The sequence below is a fragment of the Watersipora subatra genome, chromosome 7, assembly GCF_963576615.1.
Source record: "Watersipora subatra chromosome 7, tzWatSuba1.1, whole genome shotgun sequence".
Lineage (NCBI taxonomy): Eukaryota > Metazoa > Bryozoa > Gymnolaemata > Cheilostomatida > Watersiporidae > Watersipora > Watersipora subatra.
This window is the reverse complement of record NC_088714.1, coordinates 37,957,739-37,975,844: the sequence shown is the minus strand read 5'-3', so window position 1 is coordinate 37,975,844 and position 18,106 is coordinate 37,957,739. Positions and strand designations below refer to the sequence as shown.

Genomic DNA, 18,106 nt, shown 5'->3' with positions numbered 1-18,106 from the left:
CTTTTTTAGACTTATCTAAAGGTGTCATCACTCTAGCCTCTTCATTTTAACAGTTCTCTTTTTTAGACTTATCTAAAGGTATCATCACTCTAGCCTCTTCATTTTAATAGTTCTCTTTTTTAGACTTATCTAAAGGTATCATCACTCTAGCCTCTTCATTTTAACAGTTCTCTTTTTTAGACTTATCTAAAGTTATCATCACTCTAGCCTTTTCATTTTAACAGTTCTCTTTTTTAGACTTATCTAAAGGTATCATCACTCTAGCCTCTTCATTTTAACAGTTCTCTTTTTTAGACTTATCTAAAGGTATCATCACTCTAGCCTCTTCATTTTAACAGTTCTCTTTTTTAGACTTATCTAAAGGTATCATCACTCTAGCCTCTTCATTTTAACAGTTTTCTTTTTTAGACTTATCTAAAGGTATCATCACTCTAGCCTCTTCATTTTAACAGTTCTCTTTTTTAGACTTATCTAAAGGTATCATCACTCTAGTCTCTTCATTTTAACAGTTCTCTTCTTTAGACTTATCTAAAGGTATCATCACTCTAGCCTCTTTATTTTAACAGTTCTCTTTTTTAGACTTATCTAAAGGTATCATCACTCTAGCCTCTTCATTTTAACAGTTCTCTTTTTTAGACTTATCTAAAGGTATCATCACTCTAGCCTCTTCATTTTAACGGTTCTCTTTTTAGACTTATCTAAAGGTATCATCACTCTAGCCTCTTCATTTTAACAGTTCTCTTTTTTAGACTTATCTAAAGGTATCATCACTCTAGTCTCTTCATTTTAACAGTTCTCTTTTTTAGACTTATCTAAAGGTATCATCACTCTAGCCTCTTCATTTTAACAGTTCTCTTTTTTAGACTTATCTAAAGGTATCATCACTCTAGTCTCTTCATTTTAACAGTTCTCTTTTTTAGACTTATCTAAAGGTATCATCACTCTAGCCTCTTCATTTTAACAGTTCTCTTTTTTAGACTTATCTAAAGGTATCATCACTCTAGCCTCTTCATTTTAACAGTTCTCTTTTTTAGACTTATCTAAAGGTATCATCACTCTAGCCTCTTCATTTTAACAGTTCTCTTTTTTAGACTTATCTAAAGGTATCATCACTCTAGCCTCTTCATTTTAACAGTTCTCTTTTTTAGACTTATCTAAAGGTATCATCACTCTAGCCTCTTCATTTTAACAGTTCTCTTTTTTAGACTTATCTAAAGGTATCATCACTCTAGCCTCTTCATTTTAACAGTTCTCTTTTTTAGACTTATCTAAAGGTATCATCACTCTAGCCTCTTCATTTTAACAGTTCTCTTTTTTAGACTTATCTAAAGGTATCATCACTCTAGCCTCTTCATTTTAACAGTTCTCTTTTTTAGACTTATCTAAAGGTATCATCACTCTAGCCTCTTCATTTTAACAGTTCTCTTTTTTAGACTTATCTAAAGGTATCATCACTCTAGCCTCTTCATTTTAACAGTTCTCTTTTTTAGACTTATCTAAAGGTATCATCACTCTAGCGTCTTCATTTTAACAGTTCTCTTTTTTGCAGAGCTTTAAATCACACAAGATCAACAATCCATTGCAAGATCCGGGTGAAGCTGATCTGACTGCTGATGTTGATTTTGCCTTTCTAAGACACTGCCTTCGCCCACTTAATGGTATATCAGAATTTCTTCTTTCTTACATGATTTTATTTGCTTAAGTATTGTCTCCCCCATTTTTATGGTACACCAAGTTTGTCTTTTGTTATGTCTAAAATACTTTCTCTGCCTACTTAGTAGCATATTAGGAATGTCCCTGTCCTATTCTGGTTTCATTACATCAGTCAACCTTTAGTAATAATAGTGGTATCACATAATCAGTCTAACATCGGTCAACGATTAGTCTAACATCAGTCAACCATAAGTCTAACATCAGTAAATGATTAGTCTAACATCCGTCAACCATTAGTCTAATATCAGTCAACCATTAGTCCAACAACAGTCAACGACTAGTCCAGCATCCGTCCATAAACGATCTATAATATTTTAGATACTTTTTCCAGTTGCCTCTCCACTATCCAAATGTTTGAATTGGTCCTTTGACAGCATCAAAGGTCATACATTTTTTTATATGACTAGCAAAGCTCTGTAGTTCTTCCGACTTTACAACTGCTTCCTACTTTTTTGCGATGCCTGTTCAACATCAATAAAACAGTATGCAATATATATGCCTAAGGTAATGGTGTCTAGCTTACGCTACACTTGTACCCACCATATCTTGCTTGTCCAGAATCATTTGAGTCCGCTGCTAAATGTATTGTGAAGCCTGAGAGTTTAAACTATTACTTGATGATAATGAAGCTCAAAATGCTATACACTACATTTTGCTAGACTAAATTGTAACATTCAATGCTTAAATTCAGTGCTTGTTTTGTCATGTACACAACTCATGAAAGTTAAATTTAGTTTGCTGCTTACACACCTTCCACCATGTAACATGATATTGTTAATATTACTCAACAGTGATATGATATGGTTAATATTACTCAACAGTGATGTTTCTCAGCTCACTTTATTATTAAATATACTAAATATAACTACTATAAGCTCTAAAATAAAGATCTACAGTTAACTATAGAAGAACTATGTTTAACCCAACACATGTTATGTCATGCTTTGTTATGCAGCTTCAGCACTGGTTTGGTTTGCTCAAATTATCATTTGATTTTCTTGCGACGTAGAGAATGACAAGTAGAGTTTATAGCCTTTCGCTACCACACCTCGTACTTATGTTAGTTATAGCCTTTCGCTACCACACCTCGTACTTATGTTAGTTATACCTTTCGCTACCACACCTCGTACTTATGTTAGTTATACCTTTCGCTACCACACCTCGTACTTATGTTAGTTATACCTTTCGCTACCACACCTCGTACTTATGTTAGTTATACCTTTCGCTACCACACCTCGTACTTATGTTAGTTATAGCCTTTCGCTACCACACCTCGTACTTATGTTAGTTATACCTTTCGCTACCACACCTCGTACTTATGTTAGTTATAGCCTTTCGCTACCACACCTCGTACTAATGTTAGTTATATCTTTCGCTACCACACCTCGTACTTATGTTAGTTATAGCCTTTCGCTACCACACCTCGTACTTATGTTAGTTATAGCCTTTCGCTACCACACCTCGTACTTATGTTAGTTATATCTTTCGCTACCACACCTCGTACTTATGTTAGTTATACCTTTCGCTACCACACCTCGTACTTATGTTAGTTATAGCCTTTCGCTACCACACCTCGTACTTATGTTAGTTATAGCCTTTTGCTACCACACCTCGTACTTATGTTAGTTATACCTTTCGCTACCACACCTCGTACTTATGTTAGTTATAGCCTTTCGCTACCACACCTCATACTTATGTTAGTTATAGCCTTTCGCTACCACACCTCGTACTTATGTTAGTTATACCTTTCGCTACCACACCTCGTACTTATGTTAGTTATAGCCTTTCGCTACCACACCTCGTACTTATGTTAGTTATAGCCTTTCGCTACCACACCTCGTACTTATGTTAGTTATACCTTTTGCTACCACACCTCGTACTTATGTTAGTTATAGCCTTTCGCTACCACACCTCGTACTTATGTTAGTTATAGCCTTTCGCTACCACACCTCGTACTTATGTTAGTTATACCTTTCGCTACCACACCTCGTACTTATGTTAGTTATAGCCTTTCGCTACCACACCTCGTACTTATGTTAGTTATAGCCTTTCGCTACCACACCTCGTACTTATGTTAGTTATAGCCTTTCGCTACCACACCTCGTACTTATGTTAGTTATACCTTTCGCTACCACACCTCGTACTTATGTTAGTTATACCTTTCGCTACCACACCTCGTACTTATGTTAGTTATACCTTTCGCTACCACACCTCGTACTTATGTTAGTTATAGCCTTTCGCTACCACACCTCGTACTTATGTTAGTTATACCTTTCGCTACCACACCTCGTACTTATGTTAGTTATAGCCTTTCGCTACCACACCTCGTACTAATTTTAGTTATATCTTTCGCTACCACACCTCGTACTTATGTTAGTTATAGCCTTTCGCTACCACACCTCGTACTTATGTTAGTTATAGCCTTTCGCTACCACACCTCGTACTTATGTTAGTTATACCTTTCGCTACCACACCTCGTACTTATGTTGGTTATAGCCTTTCGCTACCACACCTCATACTTATGTTAGTTATAGCCTTTTGCTACCACACCTCGTACTTATGTTAGTTATACCTTTCGCTACCACACCTCGTACTTATGTTAGTTATAGCCTTTCGCTACCACACCTCGTACTTATGTTAGTTATAGCCTTTCGCTACCACACCTCGTACTTATGTTAGTTATAGCCTTTCGCTACCACACCTCGTACTTATGTTAGTTATAGCCTTTCGCTACCACACCTCGTACTTATGTTAGTTATACCTTTCGCTACCACACCTCGTACTTATGTTAGTTATAGCCTTTCGCTACCACACCTCGTACTTATGTTAGTTATACCTTTCGCTACCACACCTCGTACTTATGTTAGTTATAGCCTTTCGCTACCACACCTCGTACTTATGTTAGTTATACCTTTCGTTACCACACCTCGTACTTATGTTAGTTATAGCCTTTCGCTACCACACCTCGTACTTATGTTAGTTATACCTTTCGCTACCACACCTCGTACTTATGTTAGTTATAGCCTTTCGCTACCACACCTCGTACTTATGTTAGTTATAGCCTTTCGCTACCACACCTCGTACTTATGTTAGTTATACCTTTCGCTACCACACCTCGTACTTATGTTAGTTATAGCCTTTCGCTACCACACCTCGTACTTATGTTAGTTATAGCCTTTCGCTACCACACCTCGTACTTATGTTAGTTATAAGTCTGTTTGTGTGTAACTTGTGATGTGCTGTTCATCCGCCTGTTTCTAAAGAAGCTACTTTCTTTGGATGTTTTGTAGACCATGATTATTTCTACTAATGTGGGGCTTGAAAAATTTATTCATAATTCATCTTGAGTTGTCCTGATATGTTGTAGTTGTAACCAATGGCCCAATAAGCCAGCAGGTGTTTCTTCACAATATGGGAATAAGAGTTAGACTGAGAGCACTTCTCTCGCAAGCTAAAACGGAAACGCAGACAAAAGATATTCTATCTTCATACAGAATGCTCTGCAGCCCTGATGAAATGGGTGACCGATTTAAATTTTTTTCTATCCATGCCAAAGGACACTCAGGGTTACCTGCAGGGTTCACACAGCCCAGTTGATGTCTATGTTCAGTTTTAAAGTGATAGTCTACTGCTGGGATGAAGCTTGTGAACTTAGGAATTGTTATGTGTGCTATAAATTGCTGGTAGAACCCAGGATAGAACTAGGTGCCCTGAAATGAACTTGGTTAATGATCTCATGGAACTGTCAAAACTGTGTACAATATACGAATATACAAATATACAAATATACGACTGGTTGACATTAATTCAAACAGATGAACTCTTCAATTGTAGCTCTATGGAATATGTGTACAACAGCTGGATGGCGGTCATTAGGCTTAGAGGAGTATGTCACGGTCTAGGTTAGGCTTAGAGGAGTATGTCACGGTCTAGGTTAGGCTTAGAGGAGTATGTCACGGTCTAGGTTAGGCTTAGAGGAGTATGTCACGGTCTAGGTTAGGCTTAGAGGAGTATGTCACGGTCTAGGTTAGGCTTAGAGGAGTATGTCACGGTCTAGGTTAGGCTTAGAGGAGTATGTCACGGTCTAGGTTAGGCTTAGAGGAGTATGTCACGGTCTAGGTTAGGCTTAGAGGAGTATGTCACGGTCTAGGTTAGGCTTAGAGGAGTATGCCACGGTCTAGGTTAGGCTTAGAGGAGTATGTCACGGTCTAGGTTAGGCTTAGAGGAGTATGTCACGGTCTAGGTTAGGCTTAGAGGAGTATGTCGCGGTCTAGGTTAGGCTTAGAGGAGTATGTCGCGGTCTAGGTTAGGCTTAGAGGAGTATGTCACGGTCTAGGTTAGGCTTAGAGGAGTATGTCACGGTCTAGGTTAGGCTTAGAGGAGTATGTCACGGTCTAGGTTAGGCTTAGAGGAGTATGTCACGGTCTAGGTTAGGCTTAGAAGAGTATGTCACGGTCTAGGTTAGGCTTAGAGGAGTATGTCACGGTCTAGGTTAGGCTTAGAGGAGTATGTCACGGTCTAGGTTAGGCTTAGAGGAGTATGTCACGGTCTAGGTTAGGCTTAGAGGAGTATGTCACGGTCTAGGTTAGGCTTAGAGGAGTATGTCACGGTCTAGGTTAGGCTTAGAGGAGTATGTCGCGGTCTAGGTTAGGCTTAGAGGAGTATGTCGCGGTCTAGGTTAGGCTTAGAGGAGTATGTCACGGTCTAGGTTAGGCTTAGAGGAGTATGTCACGGTCTAGGTTAGGCTTAGAGGAGTATGTCACGGTCTAGGTTAGGCTTAGAGGAGTATGTCACGGTCTAGGTTAGGCTTAGAGGAGTATGTCACGGTCTAGGTTAGGCTTAGAGGAGTATGTCACGGTCTAGGTTAGGCTTAGAGGAGTATGTCACGGTCTAGGTTAGGCTTAGAGGAGTATGTCACGGTCTAGGTTAGGCTTAGAGGAGTATGTCACGGTCTAGGTTAGGCTTAGAGGAGTATGTCACGGTCTAGGTTAGGCTTAGAAGAGTATGTCACGGTCTAGGTTAGGCTTAGAGGAGTATGTCACGGTCTAGGTTAGGCTTAGAGGAGTATGTCACGGTCTAGGTTAGGCTTAGAGGAGTATGTCACGGTCTAGGTTAGGCTTAGAGGAGTATGTCACGGTCTAGGTTAGGCTTAGAGGAGTATGTCACGGTCTAGGTTAGGCTTAGAGGAGTATGTCACGGTCTAGGTTAGGCTTAGAGGAGTATGTCACGGTCTAGGTTAGGCTTAGAGGAGTATGTCACGGTCTAGGTTAGGCTTAGAGGAGTATGTCACGGTCTAGGTTAGGCTTAGAGGAGTATGTCACGGTCTAGGTTAGGCTTAGAGGAGTATGTCACGGTCTAGGTTAGGCTTAGAGGAGTATGTCACGGTCTAGGTTATCATAGAGATAATTTAGATTATTAAATAATAAATAATAACAAAGACTAGATAATTTGGTTTATTTTAGTAGTTTATGCTCACAGTGCTAGAGAATCAACATAAACTCTCTCAACCAATGTCTTATTTTCAAGATTTAGCTCTATGGTGTTATTTATGACTTTCTCATGTCTACGTAAGTTAAAGATTATTGTGCTTGAAAGACTGGGTTTTCATAGCAAATGCGTGTCATAGCAAACGGTTGCTAATTTTTTGTGACAAAAACAAGCATCATGGAAATAGACACCATGTAGATGTACATGTCACTAGTGTATGTAGTGTACAGTTGTAGTTGTAATGTAGAATGTAGTTGTACAGCATACTGTACATATAAATTCGCCACATAGAGATTCGCCACTGATTTCATGAGCTTGTACCTGAACAAGTGTTAGTCACTCCTGCATTAACTATGATCTTACTAGTTGGTGGAACCAATTGGTTTTCATTCATATGGTGCACATCATTTTTTGATTAAAACGGCAAAGACAGAGATAGAGGCAAGTGCTATCTGACAATGAAGCAATTCGGGCAAACAGGGTGCTTGTTAGGACACATCTACTGTATTTGAGTATTCTTATTTTTGTTTGCTCTGTCGGGATTGTTCAATAAGGAAACTGATTGCTATGCTGTTTACGGAATGCCAATACAGATAGATATGTACTGTATAAATGCTCGAATACTGTAGATATGTTATTGTCTTTATCAAGGAGTGAAACTTTATGTCGGGTAATAACTATGTCATTGCCTTTATAGAAAACAATGTCCGAGTCATTGCCTTTATAGAAAACAATGTCCGAAGTACAAGAAGAATTTAAACAAGAATGATTTGGCAATTCTGCATAAGCCAATTCTAAACTAGTCGCTAGAGATACATTATGTATAAAAACAAACAGATCTATGTAGTTTAATAATTCCTCAGCATTCTACGCCGTATCTGTCAAAGTTCCTAGTGATGACACTGATGTGTAAATGTACTGTTCCCATAGCGACAGTCTTTAGATTATATCTATCCGCCCCAGAGTATACAAGGTCTGGATTTCTACAAAGTTCAGTAAAGCAAAACTGGTAGCAACAAATGTGATGTGGCCACCAATGAACAAATTGCTCTCCAAGAGATGATATCATTGCAATAATTTAGTTCCAACAATAATATCCAACCCTCAGGTGAAATAAAGCAAGCACATGAGAGGCATGAACATTGGCGCCATCTGGCTTGCTAAAACGTAATATGACTGGCAATCAATAAGGGACATGGATTCAAGAGCCAATGAGTTTGCGTTAGGCCAGACACACCGATTCAAAATAGCCTACCTGAGTTGAGGACCACCGCCAACGAAATGCTGTGTCACGTGTTCACTCCATGAGCCGGCTGGCCTCCACGTGGGGCACTCAATGTCATGCATTCCTGGAGAAGTTGGTATGTGTACAAATCCATATCCGTACAGCTCATTCCTGCCAAAAGCATCTTGGTGCCACACTTGCACATGCACTTTGGGCCAACCTGACAAACATCAGCTCGAAATCACTATTTATTGCGATTTAGCATCAGGAAACAGCTTAGTGAGGGTATAAAGTACTATGAAAAATGACAATCATTCATCGAGTATATACCTAAAATTCCAGCGTACAAATCGACTTGACATAAGTCGAGGGCTAAAGTTTGGTTTGAGAATCCTAATTTTGACATGTACCCGGCGTAGAAGTCGTAGAAGGGGAAAATGTTTTGTCAAATAAATAAAAAAATAAAAAAGGGTTTAGATGTAAATGTGAAATATGTATTAAGTAATGGCTAAATTAGGTCTATTTTTGCTACGATTACAATAAAATATGATTTGGTAATGATACAATTTGTATGAACTAAGAAAAAAAAAAAAAAATTTCTGAATATGTTAAATGAATAATAACAATTCTTGCATAGAAGCATGTATGTATAAAAAAGGTTACTGTTACACCAGAAGCTATCCATCGAAACTTTGAATATGATGATACTAGTACCTCTCGATACTGGCACAAATGTAAAAAATGAGATATCGTACTGTGTTTGTCTGACCGAATGGAGAGAGAATGTTGAGGCTCTTCCTATGAAAATAATGTTATAATGCAATTGTTCGCATGCAAAAAATTGGCTTTGACCGCGATATAACAATTGAACCTTACGAAAAACTGGAAATAGAAGTTCAAAAATGGTTACCATAACGCTGAAATCGCCATGGCGAGCAACGTACAATTTTAATGACGTATATAATTAGTATACAAATCGTCAAATTGTAAATTCGAGATAAATTATTGTTGATATCTTGGGGCCGAACAAATGAGCCATAACGAAAAAGAGGAAGACGCATCATGTTGCATATAGTTAGGTCCTAAAATATTTTCTAACAGGGCATCGCAACGCACAGGCGCATTGCTAAAATAATTAGCCTTTGCAAGCACTATTATAGGATATATGATAATTAGATCATGATGCGTTACATGGCTCAGTGGTAGAGTGCCTGGATTCTAAACTTGTGGCACTAATCTCTGTGAGTTCAAATCCATCAGATCTTGGATTTTTAATTCCAAGAACTTAATAGTTATAGCTGGATGTATACAATGACGACCAACTTTGAAAAAAATATATATAACTAACACAATGCCCGCCATTGCTTGGGTAATACAACAATTACCCAAAATAATTTGAGTAACTTACCCGGTACACCAGTAATGGTAAGCTTACCTTTACTAAAACAATTTGTGTTTGCGTAACATTACGTTACGCGTAAATGTCAACCGTGCTATTTAATGACCCCAAGAGCTTCATGAACGTGCTAACAGTCATTGACAGCTTGGCTATCATAGTGTAGTGGATTAGATCGCTGGTCCGCCGACTGGGTGGTTACGAGATCGAATATTTGCTAGATTTTAATCACTATAACTGAACAGACGGACAAACTTTAAGATCTACATAGATAGTTCTTATTATGGCCATAGATAGTTCTTATTATGGCCATAGATAGTTCTTATTATGGCCATAGATAGTTCTTATTATGGGCATTATGCAATTAATTTTAACCACCAGTATACACTCATCCATGGCTTTCAACTTAAAATTCGCCTGAACAGGCGAATTTTCCATTGCAATTGCCTGACAAACCTTGAAGACCTTTGGTTACATAATGGATGTCGATAGGATGAGACCAGGCTGCCATTGCCTCATTTTGTGGAAGATCAACCTGAGTTTGTCCGTGTCTCTGGCCATTTATAATTCTCCATGCGCCACCTTTAAAGTTAATCCCAAATGTAAAACATTACCAAAGTGTAGATAGGGGTAATATGTCCGAGTAACTAGCCATATATGTTAGCATTGAGTCACTATCTTGAATCTAATACTTACAAAAAGACACTAACCTACTTGATACCAACTATAACTAATAGCACTTCACCAGTGCCCAAATCACATGTGATCTGAAATCTTGCTTGGCTATCAACAGATATTTTGTATCAGCATTTCATCAAAGAAAAACGTTTGTAGGAAGATCTCTTTGGAAATCAAGCAATGCTCACCGGCATGTATTCCCCATTTACAGAAAAGGCTATGTTCTGGAAAACCTGTCGCCCCTTGAACTTGGCCTATTATGTGTACTTCTGCCATTGACTATATTTCTGCAAAACACAATATACTTGTGTATGCCTTACAATATACTAACCAGCACTGAGATCACCAGAACATAGTGTAATATAAGCACACAGACTATAGTTTGATTTTATCAATGCTAATGTATCATATTACTATTGATACTTAAATAAATTCAAGTATAGATGGCCTTCAATGACTGATATATTTTCATTTATTTGGCCAACTTTGTAGCAAAATCAACTGTGATTTAGTCACATTGCTCTTATTGTAGAGTCCCCGTAAAAGAGACTTTTATGGGGACTTTGGACTTTAACATAAAAAGTTTGTTGTAGGTTATTATAGGAGATGAAAAAACAACAAATGTTAAAAACATTAATGAAGTATACTTGAGTTTAGACAAACAACTATGCGCTAACATCTATCAGTGAGAAATACTTGTTTGTATTCTAAAACCAAAGCATCACCCTAGTGAGCTTGTTACTTAGTTTACAACATAAAAAGCAGACTAATAATCAGAATTGTGATTTAAAACTTGAAAAGACTGTTGGTTCCGTGCAAGTCATAGGTCACCTTTATACCAAGCTTATCCATATAGATATATATTTCTCAATGTTGGTCGTATGTGTGTTGTTCAGCTTGGTTCCGTGCAAGTCATAGGTCACCTTTATACCAAGCTTATCCATATAGATATATATTTCTCAATGTTGGTCGTATGTGTGTTGTTCAGCTTGGAATAAAAAATCCATATGGCAGAAGATCTCGGACCCTCTACTTTGATGAATTTATTAGGCAATATATGTCGCTATATGGGAGCAAATAGCTACCACTTTTGGTCATGACGCAAAGTTATGGTGTAATGTGATGAGAAGCTGGTAGCTCTTATTAGTAAGCTTACTCAAATTACCCATTGACAATGTCCCAGGCTAATAGCAAGTGGCAGGCAAGTTTCATTACCTCCCATTGTTTATAAGCTGATTTTTAATACCCGGGCAATGCCGGGTAGCACAGCTAGTAAAATAATAAATAAGGTTTTGCTGAAATGTTGAGGCTAATACTAAGTGGAAAACTCTATCAGATATTATAGAGTTCGTATTAAAGATACATTAGCAATAGACAAACCAATGAGAGCCACAGCAGCTACAAATATGTATGATCTATAATCATTTTTATTAAAAATAATGATTACAGCGACTGTTTTGAACAAAAACATGTACTATGATTAGCTAAAGTTTGTAGCAAGTTTTATGATCTATTGCTGTTGATATTATAAAAATACTATGCGTATTCGTTGTCTATGCGATCGTACATTTTCATTCCTTACAATAATAAACACGGGGCCGGTCTCTTGCAGCAGAGTGGCGACGGTCATAAAACATAAATATTATCTCGACATATCACTAAATCATAAAGTGTGTAACTCATACTAGATACATGAACATGGTGCCCTATGAGTGAGGAAAATATTCATGAACACTCAGAGAACCGGAATTATCTATAATCATGAGTCGAGGAATGGATTTACCCCTAAGCCAATCGAAGATGGAGGCGACCTACTTATGCAATGGTAAGATTCAGAGGTAAAGATGATAAAGTCAAGGTAGCTCTGCTTCTAAGATGCATTGGGCCACGAGGTGTGGACATACTCAAAACATTCAAATATGAAACTAGAAAATCTAAAGATGTTCTAAAGGATGTGCTAGTATTTGAGGGGTTTTGTCAGAAAACTTCCAACAAAGTTGTGAAACGCCATCAACTGTTATCATTGAAGCAAAGAGACCAATCCATTGATGACTGATAAATCCTTAAGTTGTGTAGGAATGAGAGGTTGACTTGTTTCTTACAAACTATTTAATCAACTGACTAGCACGCAAGAAGATATAGCAAGCCATGTCATATTAGGAGAATGGGTCACTCTAGGCAAAAAACAACAATTGTGTAAGTAGGTCATTTCTGCTAGCTAGTTGACCTTGGGGAATAAGACATATCAATGACTTTGTGACAAGTTCCCACGAAGTAACTAAAAAAGGAAAACTTGAGGATATGTTTGATGATTTCATGCTAAAAGCTCTGTTATTGGGCACCAATGACGAGCGTACAAAGCGCGGCTTATTAGAAATCGATGATCTATATTTAGCCACTGCAATCAAGCAATGCAAGCTTTGTGAACCGTCTAGCAATGACTTCAAACTAATCAACCCTGAGGAGGCAATACATGTAGTGGAACAGAGCAGCTATCAGATCAGAACCCAACAGTCCAATAGACGAACTTTGAGATCATAATCCAGTAACTCCATTGCAAGAGCACAATGTGGAAATTGTGGAACAAACCATGCCCCCAGAAGATGTCCGGCATATGGCAAGGTATGTCATGGATGTAATAATTATAATCACTATGAAAAGCCATGTAGGTCTAAAGCTGTGCATCAGTTAGCAGAAGAAGACAACGAAAGAGACAACGAATGAGAATCAGATGAATCGATAATGGTGATCAAGGTAACAGAACAACATAAAAAGTTACTAGTATCAATAAAAACTGATTAAATATCAGTTTGAAACTAAAAGCGGAAGTAAAAAGAAAGTGATTAAATATCAGCTAGACACTGGAGCCTCATGCAGAACCGAGTCTCAAACTTGACAACACCTATCTGCAGCTGTTTGATGGTTCTAGAGTCAAATCATAAGACACTTGTGAAGTTCAGGTTGACAAACTAAAGCGTTGATTATAATAAATCAGAGGACAAGCAAAAGTATGGCAAAGCTATTCAGTGATATCATGAAGCTGTGTAATGTCACGTAATGTCATTACACAAGTTCTTGTAGAGCTTGTAGTATGCTTGAATGAAACATGATAGTTTGATAAAAAATCACAGTAAAAACATACATTGAAGTAAAACATAATAATGTATTTATGCACCTTGTTGGCGCCTTTTCCTGGTCATACAGTAAAATGGTAGTAGTAAATAGTAAAGCGTTCTTGTCCAGAAAGTATTAAAGTATAAATGTGGTTCAAATTTCAAGCTAATTGTGACAATAAAGGCATAAAGCCATGAGCAAGCATATTGATGGTTGTTGCTCCTTAGAATAAAAATACTGACTAGTTCACAGTATCTGTACTGACTTCTTTTATAAGAGGCAGTATATGATTCATAGTTGTTAAAAATAAGCATGCATTTAGTAAAAAAACACAAGTGCTTGTCATAGAGGCAGCATCCTAGTGGTTGGTGATTTCACTTTTTATGGCTGTGATGATTCTTCTAGTTTGGTTATTTTGTAATCTAATGGGTAAACATTTTTTTTTAAAGTGTGATTATAGATTTCGGGTAAATATTCTCAATCTTACACTACGTATGTATTCAATGCAAGTAAATATTGCCAAGACTAGTGTTAGTGTACATACATCCTTGGAAAGTTAGACGTCCACTGATTTGGTGTATGTTTGTGTGATGCCTCAGTAGTGTGGTAGTGATACATAGCTGATGCAATGCAGACTAATTATCCAATAAGCTGCTTGATACATCACAAAGCTTGGTTTCCGTATTAATACAGTTGTACCCTCAATACAAGCATGTATCTGCACAATGTATGTAGTGAAAATACAGTACAACAACTATATCCTTGAAATGCGCGTAATCAATATTTTCAATCCGAAGCTTGAGAATTTCCCACTTCAAATCCTCAAATTTCCCACTGGTGAGAAATTTGCCACTGATTAAGAACCCCCTAATCTAAACAAATCTGACCCACTCACAATGATAAAAGCATATAAAAAGACCTTCTCCAGATATAGAATACTACATCAGGTTCAATCAGACAATAGACCTCAATTTACGTCAGCAGAGTTTGCCTCTTTTAGCTGAGAGTGGGTGTCTATCCACACAATCAGTTCTCCGGGTCATCAACAATCGAATGGCAAGGTTGAATCAGCAGTCAGAATAGTTAAGAGGCTGATGAGAAGATCTCAAGACCCTTACCTGGCACTGCTCAAGTACAGGAACACACCAAAAGCAACTGTGTCAACATAGCTAGTTGAGAGGATGCTGGGCGGATTCACAAGTTCTATACTACCAACAGGATTTGACAATGACAACAGGGAGAAAATGAGACAGTGCTCCAAGAGAAACAAAAAAAGAAGTTAGTTACCCAAACAAGTTACGACAAAGAAGCCAAAGACCTGCGAACCTTAAACTTTGGTGATCCAGTTCTACTGTAGAACCTCAAGGTCTCCAAAAGGTGTCATGAAAAGATACTAGACCAGCTATCAGACTGATCATACACTGTCTGGAATGAAAATACAGATGCCAAAGTTCGTAGAAATAATGTAGAGTAGACCTCAAACCAGCCCCTACTAGTTCTGAGGTACCAGCCATCATGGCACCCATACCAGATGAGTTGATCTCTGCTACAAATGAGGAGCCAGTAGTGACATGTGTACCAGCATCTGATGCCACAAATAACACAGTAGAAGTTATGCCCAAATAACACAGTAGAAGTTATGCCAGTACCACGCACTAGAACACAACCAGCTAGAGAACCCAAACTCTCAAGCAGATTAAAAGACTTTGTTATTTCTCACAACTAGACACCCATGTACCAGCACAGGCTGGTGGAGGCCCACTGGTCCTTGATGACAGCTAACCCGCACTCCACGGGCCTACACCTAGGTAGTGCGGCAGTCCAAGTGATCAAGAGCAGCCATACCACAAGACATTATATACTTTTATTGGACATTCTTCAATTCTATACTCACAAACTCATTTCGTTAGTACAACTCCACTTGATGAAAAAGGGGATGTTAATGATATTGTATAGATACTATGCGTATTCGTTGTCTATGCGATTGTACATTTTCATTACCTACAATAATAAACATGGGGCCGGCCTCTTGCATCAGCGTAGCCAAGGTCATAAAACATAAATATTACCTCGACATATTACTAAATCATAAAGTCTGTAACTCATACTAGAAACCAGAACAATCGTAAATGCTTTTAATCAATTGGGAATGAGAACACGCTGTAACTAATTAATTAATATTTGCATTATGCGGAGATAAACAATGTTTGTTAGTAACTATGCATGCTTTATTTAAACTAATATTTATTCTAACTTGCTAATACACTAGAACTAGAAATTGCTTTATTTTGTGAGTACTAATGAAGATAACTCTAGGTTCTTCCCATACATAAAAAATAATAATGTGGGAAAAACCTGTGACTACAAAAGACTTGATGTACAGCTTCGTAAAAATTCAAGACAAGCTGAGACAATTGTGAGATTAAACTGAGTAAAAAAGTTCAATCTATTTATTGCAACGAGTGCAGTGAGATTTTGCATCACTAAAAAAATGTATGCAATGGCCAAGCAATGTTTGTCTAACTAAACCTATCGAGTTCTGTTGTTGTATGAAAATACTGCAAAAACAATATACCAATAAGGAATGCAACCAGACCACATGATAAGCATATAATGCGTACAAGCAGCAAGACGTCTAAAAGATGTCAAAAGCTCCAATAATTGAAAACGTCAAAAGAAAATTAGAAACTTCCGAATAGGAAGAAATCAGTTATGGAAACTGCATCAGCACCGCCTGCGGAAACCAACAAAGGGAAGTGGAAGCAATTAAACCTACCAACCACCTTCACCAGAAAACCACCAGAGAAACATTAGAGACGAATAAAATGAGTGCACACATATAGATCTGCCACCACTGTCAAACATGACCTAGATACCAGGAGTAAGTCACAAGCTCCACCCTACACGCTGACATCACGTGCACCAGCTGAAGACTTACGCAAACAATATATCTTCATACGACTGACAGAAAACATTGAACCTTAACACTCAACCTACCCCCGCAGGCTAACCATCCCACATCCCAGAGATCTATAAAAGAGAACAGTTCCAATGAGTCAGCATCTCTATTCCCAGCTCTAACTCCATCTTTCTCTCTTCCTGAGAACATCCTTAAACGCTCTCCCCTCTGCCTGCTGAGGAGCCTCTCTCTCTCTCCTGCCTATGGAGCCTCGTTTTCCTTCATCAGCTGAGCCTCTTCTACACCACTATCTCAACTACCTATCTCTCTTCATATAAGGACTGCCATGACTCTCATCTGACTATCGAAACTCGCAGCCACACGGACCGAGCCAAGCAAACACGGACGACCGTTCGAGTAAGGATGTAACTTCCATTAGCTATTTTACCCTTTTGTCATTAATATTATTGTTTAGAATTTTGTTAGTTGCGTATCTCAATTGCTTGACTTATAGAATAAAGAAGTAACTTTTACTGGTAAATAGCAGTATTGCTTACAATAGCTAACCACGTTCACTTGTACTTGAATTAATAATAATAAAATTAGCTCCCACAAGCTAAGCAAAAGTACACAAACTAAACGTAGTCAAAATAAAATAATATGACAAGCAAATTCAACAGTGATGTTGTGTGTGAATTCGGATGAGTTATGCATAACACAATTTATTCACACTCACACATAACACTGTAACAGCCATGAAAAACTATAGTGAATAGAATGATGCGTGAACCTACTAAAAATAAAATGTGTTGAGTATTACGTAAAGTATACAAAAAGCATTAGGTTTAAAAAAAGGTTAGGTAACATTGATAATGAACTATCAGAATGTTGTATAATACAAATTCGCCTATGGAAGGCTTTGAAACGTGCCACTGGAAGGAAATTAACTATTTCAAGTTTAAAAATTTAACATATGTACAAAGAAAACAGCAGCATAGCTGTAATTCCGTAACGCACAGGTCAGTAGAACAACTCTAATTGATATTAACACTTACGTCTAGCTCACACCAACATTTGGAATATGGAAAACGGGGAAAACTCTCCGTAGAGATGTAAACAACATGAAGAGCGTTTGTTGTAACCTCCACACTACTAGTTAGTAATCTTTGATTTTGTTGACAACAAAATAACAAAAACTTTTATTTGCAAATATATTATAAAATAAAAACTGTAAAAATGTCTCAAGTGCAAGATAATAGTAAACAGTTTATTTTTAGTTTGAGTTTATTTGTGTCAAAATTCAAATAATGTTCATGAGAGGATGACTTCAAATAAGCAACGAGGGATATTTTACACAAAAACAAATTGATTGATACTACATGTACATACAAGGGTTCATATCTGAAGAATAGAATCTCTATGAGTATTGATTGTGGCAAGATCAATTGTTAATTTATAATTAAATGACTATGATATCCACACTACCAACAAAAGCTAAGGGCGATATGACCTAGAAACAGATCAACTGAAGAAAAACCCTATTCCACTTATATTACCAAAGAGACAAATATCGATTTTAACCAGGCTCTTCACA

General features: G+C 37.6%; 2 protein-coding genes across 3 annotated transcripts in view; one reads left to right on the top strand and one right to left on the bottom strand.

Moving 5' to 3' along the window:
- The window catches only part of LOC137401051 (protein arginine methyltransferase NDUFAF7, mitochondrial-like), a 37,177-nt gene extending 31,644 nt beyond the window's left edge, over positions 1 to 5,533 (top strand). For both annotated transcript variants that reach the window (XM_068087398.1, XM_068087399.1), the window contains exons 9-10: positions 1,550 to 1,658; positions 5,081 to 5,533. In XM_068087398.1, the coding sequence (XP_067943499.1) occupies positions 1,550 to 1,658; positions 5,081 to 5,310 (339 nt within the window). In that variant the 3' untranslated portion in view covers positions 5,311 to 5,533. The remainder of the gene's footprint in view (positions 1 to 1,549; positions 1,659 to 5,080) is intronic.
- Positions 5,534 to 7,813: 2,280 nt separating this feature from the next.
- LOC137400142 (B9 domain-containing protein 2-like) lies at positions 7,814 to 17,654 on the bottom strand. The gene is made up of 5 exons (XM_068086458.1): positions 17,568 to 17,654; positions 10,688 to 10,786; positions 10,278 to 10,403; positions 8,456 to 8,645; positions 7,814 to 8,183 (listed from the first exon to the last, which is right to left on the bottom strand). The coding sequence occupies exons 2-5, from the start codon at positions 10,773 to 10,775 to the stop codon at positions 8,060 to 8,062; spliced, it is 528 nt and encodes a 175-aa protein (XP_067942559.1). The 5' UTR covers positions 10,776 to 10,786; positions 17,568 to 17,654; the 3' UTR covers positions 7,814 to 8,059.
- Between the last annotated feature and the right edge of the window lie 452 nt (positions 17,655 to 18,106).

Excerpts from the sequence above, each read along its gene's own strand:
- LOC137400142 (XM_068086458.1), bottom strand. The coding sequence starts at position 10,775 with ATGGCAGAAGTACACATAATAGGCCAAGTTCAAGGGGCGACAGGTTTT. Across the intron at positions 10,404-10,687 it reads TAAATGGGGAATACATGCCG|GTGGCGCATGGAGAATTATA; the intron begins GTGAGCATTGCT and ends TTAACTTTAAAG. Across the intron at positions 8,646-10,277 it reads TGTAACCAAAGGTCTTCAAG|GTTGGCCCAAAGTGCATGTG; the intron begins GTTTGTCAGGCA and ends GATGTTTGTCAG.